The following is an 11,073-nucleotide window of genomic DNA, read 5'->3' on the forward strand; positions in this document are numbered from 1 at the left end:
CGAGTAGATATTGTACTTCTCGGGTAGTACCATCGTATATAACTAAAACAGCAATAATGCAATAATTGTATTATAACAAACCTGATAGAACTATTTCAGCATCCGAAGGGCATGTCTTCTTTCCCCTTCTTGTGTAAACAACGCTGCTGTTTTGGGCATCTTAAAGTAATCAATATTCATTATATAGTCCATATGTGAATGGATCAAATTATCATATGCTTACAAATTATAATACGCAGTAATGGACACATGATACCTCGCATCTTTTGTATATCAGACTTTACTGTTTCTTTTAACACCCCCATTGATTCTTCAACATGTTCGGTAAAACTTTTGAATTCCCGCCTCAGAACCTCCACCTGATACGTTCCTAGACCAGACGACAGCTGTCCTGTCAGATAACCCTGTAACATGTCCTTACAAGTTTCGGTGTTTGTTTCTGCACCTGCTGGGCTGATTTCAAGCATCACAAAGAAAACGGCAATCATCTAGTGGGCAAACAAATACTGTAGAAGCAGAAATATTCGTTGAGGATTTAATTTCGTTATTTTCGTTGGCAGTATAATTCAACGAAATTAAATCCATGACGAATTTTTAACCAAAGTATTAATGAATACAAAGAGATAAAGATATAACGAAATTAAATGCCAACGGAATTTTATTTGGTTTAAAAAACACGAAATTTTGACCCAACGAAAATATGTGGTTTTACAGTATATTGTACACTTACAAGTTTTCAAGAGTTATTAATAATAAATATCTTACCATTATTTGAAATCGAAATAGTTACTTTAAGGTGAAGAACTATGTATAAAATCCGAAACCATCATCTTCTTGCAACGAAGTAAGTGCGGTTAATTATCCTCAACAAAATATTTAATTGCCCTTTTTGCGCTGTCTTTTTTTTTTTACTAAATATAAACATTTTCATTAACTACTCAACTAATTAAAAAAAAACCTTAACATCAGTTCCATGTAACACGTTTTCAATTTTCAGATTAAGACCATTTTCAAAGATCAGGTTTGGAGAGGGGGTATTTTTGTTGTTGTTGGTCTATTTATACAAGGGCTAGCCTGGTTTCAAATTTCTTCCGTTTTGCTAGCACAAAAGCTTACACGATCGAAATAGATCCACAAAAAATTTAGCAAATGCTATTGGCAACAATTTTATATATTTTTATTGATAAATGTTATTGGATATGCTGTAAATGAAGAAAAATCGAACATATATGTCTTTCAGATATTCATACTTTTAAAAATAATTCAGATAATCAATATCTTTTTTAATTAGCAAATCATAGTTTATGCGTTACTTAATTACTTTTAACTTGCAAAAAGTTTCTTCAATATCTATGATTTATTAAAGATTGAAATTTGATATGTTTATTCATAACAACTGTAATTATGAATATTTTTCAAAATGTATTTTAGTACAGTGGATGATCATACATGTATAATTTTTTTCCATTTTTAATTATGTGATTATTAAACTTTTTTCGTTTTAAATGAAGATTCTTTGATTTCTTTTGAGCTTTTTTTCCCTTCTTATTATTGCTTTTTACGTATAAAATCTATTTTTCAAAACTTGGAATTTGATATTGATTTACAACTTTTTTTACGAATGTGTACCTAAAAATGTTCAAAATACGTTGTTTTTCTCAACTCTAACAATTGCAATTACATGGGTATTGTGGAGCATTTTATAAAAAATCAATGCAATAAACACAATGGTATAAAATTATAAACGATTTTGATTCGTTTTAGTTGTATACATATTTGTTTATTGAGAATATTGTGTGACATTTGATTAAGGTAGTCCCAGTGTTTTTAGAAACTTGTGTCAAATTATTTTATTTTAATTTGAACATTGAAAGCAACTCATAAACTTACTAAAGAGGCCAAAACATTTATACCTTTGCGCTTTTGTTTTCTTTCAGTTTCTTTAAGCTCACACGGTCCAAAAATTCAACAGCCAATATTTAACAAGAGAATTTCATAATTTATTGAATTATGCATACAAATATACCATGTAAGGTTTCAATTTAAGAAAATCAATTGATAGTCCTTCAATCATAAAAGTTTTATTGATTTTCTACAGAAAATATGTATATTAATAAAAATACATTTTTCTTACCACGACCCCCCTCCCCCCCCCCCAAAAAAAAACCCCCTTAAAATAGCATATTTTTGGAAAAATTAACGACGGAGATGCAATATTTTAACAACTTTTTGATCGAACAATTACTATTTTAAAACACTCGTTGTGCGCCAAAAGTAAATTCCATTAAATTTATTTCATAAACGGTTTATCATTTTCGAAACTAGTTAGTTACAAAAGTAAACTTACCATTGTCATATCCAAGAACATTTTAAAAGCCTTCTTTACAAAGTTTGTATTCATAATTTTCTTTTAAGAAGTAAAAATGATCATATGTAAACCTGATTCAACCAACGCATTTATCAGGTTCGAATTAAATTGAAACCTAATACCCGTACTTTCAATCACTTTTCAATGACATATTATTGTGTCAGCTGTCGTCTGGTCGATAGATATGCATGGGTACTAATATTTACATGCAATGCAAAATACATGTTTTATTTACAATTTTTAAAAAAAAGTTAAGCTCTTGAAACAGTTTACGAATTTATGGTAAACATGATAGTTTTAGCATTGATGAAAAGTCCAAATCCAATGTTTATTTTCCGAATGATATACATTTCGTTTTCTTTAAATAATTGATAAACAGCATCATTGTATTTCGGAATTGTTTTGCATCTTTACTATACCTTTTCCTTAGAAGTACAGTAAAACTTATTTGATACAAATATAGATGTAGCGATTTTTCAGACATAGCAAGGTTTTTTTAGTCTCCGGTATTATTCTTAACAAATCTTTGCAGAATTTTACGATTTTAACGAATTCGGATATATAACGAATTTACGGATATAGCAAACTGATTTGGAGTCCGGTAGAGGTGAATAGTAATAAAGTTTAACACTTTTATAACGAATTTACTAACAGTTTAAAAAAGTTTGCACCATTATATACTATAATAGTTTGAATAAATTTATTTTCATATAAATCTTCGACTCACAATCCGATTATCAAAGATATCAAAGTAACGAAGTATATAACAAAGTAAATGCTTTGGTCCCTAGGACTTCGCTACAACCAATATGTTTTACGGTGCAACCTTTTGGGGAAAGCTGCTGGAACTACATACCCATGGAATATGTAATTATTTAATTACTTTTCATTTTTGTTTGTTTTTTTTTTTTATCTAAAATGGTTTTAAAAAATGTTCATTTGTTTATTTTTATGCTAGTCTGTGCACACATTTTTTTTATGTCTTGTTAATACCAATTTCCATTAAAAGGTTTTAAAAAATGATACTTCTTCAAATATTTTGCAACTCTATTTTTTCTTTGATTTTATTTTATAACATCATGTGGCTGTAATTAAAAAAATGATTGTTTTATCCCCTTCCCACTACAAGACCAATTTGACAATAAAGCATGAAACTAGAACATGGAATTCTTATCCGTATGTATGTCAAAAAGAATTGTATCATAAAGAATAAAGAGTCGAGAAATCACAGTTTACACTAAAATAGCGATTATTTATTCAACGTAAAACTCAGGACAGATGCATGATTCACCGCTTTACTTCTATGAGTTTATATCGCACGAGATCACTTGACATTACACATGTAATATTCATTTGTTAACGTTTCTCAACAGGGTAGGAGGAACTTTGATGGCTCTCACAAAATTTGGTGCGATACTGAAAACTTGCTTACAACGAAACCGTTCAAAACATTTCAAAACCGTAAATTTCAATTAATAGGTCTGCCGTTTTCGGTATAGCCTACGGGAGATCAGAAAAGTTAAGATGAAACTTAAATATTCTTGATGAACTGTAAAAGCTTGTTCTTTTTCTAGTGCTTTGCTCGCCATTAAATAATAAATGTTGCATGATAAACGCAGACGTTCTTTTTTGTTATTAAAACAAAAAGGAATAACTACTTTTCAAAAACAAATTCCATATTGCAGATGTAATAAAAGTGTATTTCTTACTTAACAATGTCAAGTGCATTTCTGAATAAGTTTGTCAATGAGAGGACCACGAGAGGAAGAATGCATAAATAGGCTGTGCCTGCTTCCTAATTTCATTCAATGTATTATATGGAATAAAATAGTGTTTAAATAAAAATGAACAATAAGCTTCGAATTATAAGCAAAGTACAGAACTTTGCACACAATCCTATGTTTATTCACAGATCTAAGGCCAATCTTTTTTAACATTTTACATGCTGAATAGGAAATACCAAGTTAAAAATCTTAAGCTGATTATAATAAACTCATGTGAAAACAATATGACTCAGACCTAGCAAAATTGTGAGCTGTGTATCTTGCTTATAATTCTACAATTGACACTAAAATGTTGGTTGATCTTTAGAAATGCCTCTTTAATCGTTTCGAACTTGTACAAGAAAGAATTAAAAGATGATATGTTGTAACTACTTTCTGGGTGCCCCTCTCTATACAATGAAATATATGAATTCTACATCAATTTTGATAGTTTTTCAGACAAGAAAAAAAGACACCGTTAAAACAATGTACAGTTTCCATGGTTTTGACACATTTGGTTACTGGTATTAAGGCATTGTGGCTATTCCAAAGAAATTATTACAAATGAAAAGCACCCTGGTTTGTTGCCATTAGTTGTTTTTTTAATAAAGATAAAAATTATGGATGGGCCTTATTGAAATAGACTGATATTCCTGTCCATACATTGACTATAATACAACTCTTTAACATGTTACGTGGCAACATTTTTCATTCGAGTGCGTAAGGTTAAAAAGTCATACAAGTTAACGCCAGGTAAATAACAGTCGTTTATAATGGGCCAAGGGAAAACCAATTAAATTTTTAAATATCTTTAATTTGAGGAATTGAGCACATTGAGGCACAATTTTATTCTTCTAATCTTAAGGAATTTTTTAATAAAACACAGTAACTATTATAATATTTTTTTTTAATAATACAATAACTGGTAAGTAGTTGAGGAAGAAATAGTACCTATATGCTCTCAAATATATTAATCGCTTTATAAAGTGCGGGAAGGAAAATATCGGGAATTGGAAGTTAACAAAGTACCCTTACCAAAAGTTTATTATCGGTAAAAATTGTATTCCATTAAGGTACAATGCCAAAGATTAAGTGTATGCGAAAATAAGTGTAATCTTCGAATACTTTACAATATTTATTTTTTGTTATTTTACTGAGGGGCTATATGGTACAATATCCTATGAACGCCCATATAAAATTATTGTTGATCAGGTGAACTACGTTGCCCTATACGTTTCTTGTTTCGGATTTACAATCTACTTGTAAAAGCTTTTGTTCACAACTACCATGTTCCTTATCGCCGGTTGTCTCCAATAATAACTATATATATTGACAAAAAAACCTATTCTCGCTAGCTTGCGACGCATTATACCATTTATGTTTGCAGTTGTACTACTTTTGGATAATACATTCTAAGAGTTTTTTTTAATGATTGGTCTTAGTATGCAAAATACTTGAGTTTGCAATACTACCTGATACTAGGTATTAACTCCGTGCAGAATCGTGCGTTATTTATTGCTTCTTTTTTTGGTATTTTTTTTTGGGGGGGAGGTGGGGGTGGGTGGGTCGTTTTATTTGGGAATACAGGGGACCTTTTCTTTTAAATGATACATTTATTTATAATTAATAATATTGTCGCTTATAATACCAAATTTCAACATTCCAGTTTAACGTTTCTCTATTGAAGATTTCAGGGAATCTTCTTTATACTCGTTGATTCTCTCATAAGATAAATCTGCAGTATCCAATTATTTTAATGTTTACAGAAGTTTAGAAGCATTCGACAGTCTCTTAGTCGAATATTCAAGACGGGATTGGCAATATCGTAATAAATGTGTCTAAAAAGTAATTTATCTTCAAAGCTAGTATAGCAACAAACAAAGTTCGGATATGGTTGATATCGTCCTCAATGGAGCACTTATCTAACGACGACAAGAATATAGAATGAGATTATAATGGATGCAAATGATAAACCATTTACAATGTTATGATTGAATATTGTAAATTGAGGAACTGCTTTCCTGATCAATTACCCTCGTTGAGGAAAAGGTAATAGAGGTTTATATTCGAAATAACAAAGTATTTGAGGTGCAGTGTTTTCAAATTTCATTTTTATAAACCAGGTTGTGATATTGATCAAGGATGTCTAATTTACGGGGTTTTTTCAGTCCATGTAAATATTGTCCCGTCACGTGGCTTGTTCAACATGATAAAGTAGGGTTAAATTACATTAGGTTAAATAACAATATGTTTGTAGATTACATAGCAAGTTAGAATTAAAAATTCTATAACGGCGGCAAAAAATATAATCGATTTTACAAAATCATTTATTCTTTGGAACAGACAACACAAACAATTTCTCTTCCTTCGACATAAGGTGGACACTTCAAGGAACCACAGCGAGCCTCTACGGAATAGAACAGTTTGCCATATTTATTAGCAAGACCTCCATGTAAGGTGTCTGGATGCTCGTCAACACAGGTGTACATTGTACCCGCTGGGTGGTCATGATATCCTGTCATAAGATTACCACGGTACTCTAACTTCCATCCCTTGTAACATGATTTTCTAGCTACAAATGAAGATATGAAATAAAATGTTATCTGGGTCTTTTTTCTTAAACTGTGGAAAACCAAAATAAAAAATGTTGGGAATTTGGAGGAAAGGGGTATGAAATTTGTAGCATTACATTTATTTAATTATTATGGGGGGAAGAGGGCCCGGTATAAAATTAAAGCATAAAAAAAAGGACATATAGCGATTTATACCAAAAAATCATTATAAATCAATGTGCAGATAAAAAAATTCTGGGGAGATAACATTTTTAACATTTTTGAGAATTGCTATGATATATACCCACCAATGCTTTAAATAAAACATTGTTTAAGATTCTACGGGGCGTTTTCCGACAAGTTTTATGAGGAATTTGCAGTAAAATGCAAAAGAAAAAAAACCCAGAAGTTGAGGCGGCGAAATGTCAGCTAATAAACATTTTTACACACTTTGGAACCATTTTATATGAAAAAAGCAAAGCGATTATTAAGGCTTTGTTTTAAATGTTTGTAAAAAATCAATTTAATAATTTTGATAAATATGATAACATCAAGTAAAATCCAAACCCAGACCGATAAAATATACGAAAAAATATTAGCGACATACATGTACCCAATGTATGTATGTATCAACAATGTGTGTACCACATTTACATACAGAACATTTGGCGTCCGCAGTTTTTTGTCGCTTTGAACAAACTTTTTTCAAGTAATTAAAAAGTGAATGTGCAAGCTGGGTACATGTTTAAGGGAATCCTGGATATTTTCGGTATGAAATCGTTAAAAAATATTGGACGTCTTATATCGGCTGGAAAACGTGTTACTTCAAATTACTCTGCAAAGAATATTCTAATCACGCATCTCAAATTGTGGATATTGTTAGACGAGGTCACCCGAAAATAATAATAAATAAATAGCAAAATAAGGTTGTTAGACAAAATTAGAGTAAACCGATTTTAAGTTTTGCGCTCACTCTAAATAGTTCTCGGAAAACCATCGTCTGTATCAATGCAGTGGTAGATGCTATTTTGTTTTAAATGTTAGATTATTGGGAGAAAAACACAAAGAAGAACAAAAAGGTTTTTGAAAAACACGTTTAGCATTGTACAGTAGATAGACGCAGAATATCGCTCCTCTAAAAAATAATATCAAACTGTTTCTTAAACCCATCGTCCGTCAGTTCAAAACGTCTTAGCAAAGCTGTCTTCAAACTCATCGAAGTATCTCAATAACTTCCTACATTATGCAAGCCATTCTATAGCTATTTAATAAGAATTGGCGTGAACTCCGATTTCTGGTAGCTCTCTAACCATTTAAAACATTTTCGTTATGCAATCCTTTGTTATTTTAAACTATTATATAGCATAAAGTACTTGTAGATTTGAAAACAAATCCAAAAAGTTACCTGTAAGTGTCCAATAAGTTTCCAAAAACTGTCCATTATTTTAAAGAATGGACAGTGAAATCTGCCCAGTAAAAAATAATGGATAGTAATTGTAAACTTAATGGACAGGTACAGGTGACGTGTAATAAAACAAATACCATGCAAAGCCATACATATGAGAACAAAAATGAAATTTAATTAAACATGCTTTGAAATATAATAATCCAAATGAATTGAAACAACTTTGTAAAATAATTCAAATGCACTGGTATATGAGTGGAAAATAATCCAAATGCATTTGTATATATGTATACATGGAATCAGGAAAATCCAGATTTGACTTTGCCTCCGTTTTCTTAGATAAACCACTCCGTATTAATCATCCAAATCCTGCTGATTCACCTATTATTGCTCTCTACCTCTTGACTGGCGTTAATCATATCTTCATCAGAGATATCAGAAAAGACACAGTTCTGAATTAAATCAAAATTTGGCACCTCCATATCTAGAATGTCACTTAGAACACCTCCATGTTTGGATGATTTTCATAATCATCATTGCATTTTGACAGAGTTATTTTTAGAAAATGCTTTCTCCATCAGAGGAAGACATCTCGATACTAAAACACAAGTTGTGTGAATGAATGAAAAATCATGCATTTCAAGTTATAAAAAGTAACCTGTACCTGTCCACTAAGTAGACAATAGAAACAGAATTCTACTCAGGCCTGCATTTTTGTTAGGTGTGGTTATAAATAGCTCTATTTTCATTGTCTACTGGTGTACCTGTTGAAGTCCATTCTTAAAACAAAACAGGAGAATGTTTTAAGTCGGATATAAGCCTCAAACTGTCCATTCTGTGAGAGAAAGAACTGATCTCGGCCCTTCGGGCCTCGATCAGTTCTTTCTCTCACAGAATGGACAGTTTTTGGCTTATATCCTTTACATACCAAAAGGTTTCTCCTTGTTTATTTAAAACTGATTGATTCATATAATAATCACTGCGGGTATGTAAAGACTTCCCAATTAATTTCACAGCGACGTGTAGAAAGTCACTTTGCTGTAAGCCATACGATTTGATGTAGAAATTAACTACTGTACAATTCTTAAGATGTTTTTCAAAAACATTTTTGTGCTTCTTTGTGTGTTTTTTCTTTTCTTAAACAATCTGACATTTAAAACAATATAGCCTCTACAAGAACATGATATCCTTTTAAAAACTGCTTTGATACACACGTTGGTTGTCCCTGCTATGTTGTGGCTGTTCGAAGCTAAACAAATTAAAAATTAACGAAAAAATGATACTTTACTCGGGAGAATTTTTTATATTTGACGTCACGATCTTCATTTCTTTCGATAGAACTTGTAATAATAAGCAGATACATATGACGTTACAAAAATGCATTAAACATAATGTTTGATATCGCTTTTATCCTATGTTATAAAAACATAAAGAAACACTTCCGGTTAATGTATCATTATTTGTTAATGTTTAATTTTTCTAGCTTTGAACAGCCACAACTTAGCTGGGTACACTAATCCATATAGTTCCGTAAGTAATATTCATATAAAATTGCATTTAATCTCACCTGGAAACATCTTGACGACAGATTTGTTTCTCTGAAGACAAACCGCACAAGGGACGTCATGATGATAAAGTGAACGCAGGTTGCCAGGAGATGTGGCTGTTTCATATTCCGCGCCATAGACATAAGCTTTAACACCATCCGTCCCATCAGTGTATAATCCCCATTCTGGGTCTCTTGGTAAACAGAGAGGATCAACTGCTGCTCCCTTGTGGCCATGATATGATCCACCGGTAAAACCTTTAAAAGTTTGGTCAATGTTATAAATAAGGAATCATTCTTTGAGTATTATGAGATGATAATTTCGGTCGGGGCGTAATCAAATCCAATAAAGTCCAAAGTCGTATGATTAAATATATAAATATAAATAAGCAAACCCCGCTGGCGCCTAAATTTGGCGTCATTTTTATAATGGGTTATATAGTACAAAATCGATACGTAGTGTTATCACAGGCAAAGACACTGGAAAATGTAAATATACAGGTATGTAAATTGCATGTCATGACATGCTCTGTATTTATTGATATACATTAAGACCTACTAGTCTTGGTTTTTTTTCAATTATCTTGAAAAGGTACAACATTATGTTGACCTACACTTGACCTAGGATGTCAATAAAACACCTGATTGACTAAAGATATCAATGATTAAGCCAACATCAAGGTGCAGTATTCAGAGAGCCGAAGGCGAAGTGCATATTGTACTTTTCGGGTAGCTAAACCATCGTATATATCTAAAACAGCAATAAAGCAATACTTGTATAATAACAAACCTGAGAGAACTATTTCAGCATCTGAAGGGCATGTCTTCTTTCCCCATCTGGTGTAAACAACGCTGCTGTTTTGTGCATCTCAAAGTAATCAATAATCATTATATAATCAGGTGTGCTTGGATCATATTATCATATTCTTACAAATTACCATAATACGCAGTGATGAACACATAATACCTCGCATCTTTTGTATATCAGACTTTACTGTTTCTTTAAACACCCTTATTGATTCTTCGACATGTTCGGTAAAACTTTTGAATTCCCGCCTCAGAACCTCCACCTGATATGTTCCTAGACCAGACGACAGCTGTCCTGTCAGATAACCCTGTAACATGTCCTTACAACTTTTGGTGTTTGTTTCTGCCCCTGCTGTGCTGAATTCAAGCATCAGAAAGAAAACGGCAATCATCTATTGAACAAACAAATATATTCCTACATTTACAAGTTTTCAAGGGTAATGGAAAGTATATCTTACTGTTATATAAGAAAAAAATATGATTAAAATCCGCAACCATAATTGCAACGAAAGGAGTGAGATTAAATTATAATAGACATATTATTAAACTCCTTTTTTTACGCAGTTTTTTTTTATAAATACAAACAGTTCTATTATCAAGTTAACTACATGTAATTGTGAAATAATCTTAAC

At 31.5% G+C, this 11,073-nt stretch overlaps 2 protein-coding genes across 2 annotated transcripts in view; both read right to left on the reverse strand.

Moving 5' to 3' along the window:
- LOC128180541 (uncharacterized) overlaps window positions 1-2,402 on the reverse strand; it is a 36,404-nt gene extending 34,002 nt beyond the window's left edge. Inside the window, exons 1-2 of the mRNA XM_052848657.1 lie at window positions 2,348-2,402; window positions 257-488 (exon numbers count right to left, since the gene is read on the reverse strand). Of these exons, the coding sequence (XP_052704617.1) occupies window positions 257-488; window positions 2,348-2,401 (286 nt within the window). The 5' untranslated portion in view covers window position 2,402. The remainder of the gene's footprint in view (window positions 1-256; window positions 489-2,347) is intronic.
- Window positions 2,403-6,458: 4,056 nt separating this feature from the next.
- LOC128180231 (uncharacterized) lies at window positions 6,459-10,833 on the reverse strand. The gene is made up of 4 exons (XM_052848159.1): window positions 10,602-10,833; window positions 10,425-10,502; window positions 9,656-9,892; window positions 6,459-6,703 (listed from the first exon to the last, which is right to left on the reverse strand). The coding sequence occupies exons 1-4, from the start codon at window positions 10,831-10,833 to the stop codon at window positions 6,459-6,461; spliced, it is 792 nt and encodes a 263-aa protein (XP_052704119.1).
- Between the last annotated feature and the right edge of the window lie 240 nt (window positions 10,834-11,073).

This window comes from Crassostrea angulata, chromosome 4 (assembly GCF_025612915.1).
Source record: "Crassostrea angulata isolate pt1a10 chromosome 4, ASM2561291v2, whole genome shotgun sequence".
Classification (NCBI taxonomy): Eukaryota; Metazoa; Mollusca; class Bivalvia; order Ostreida; family Ostreidae; genus Magallana; species Magallana angulata.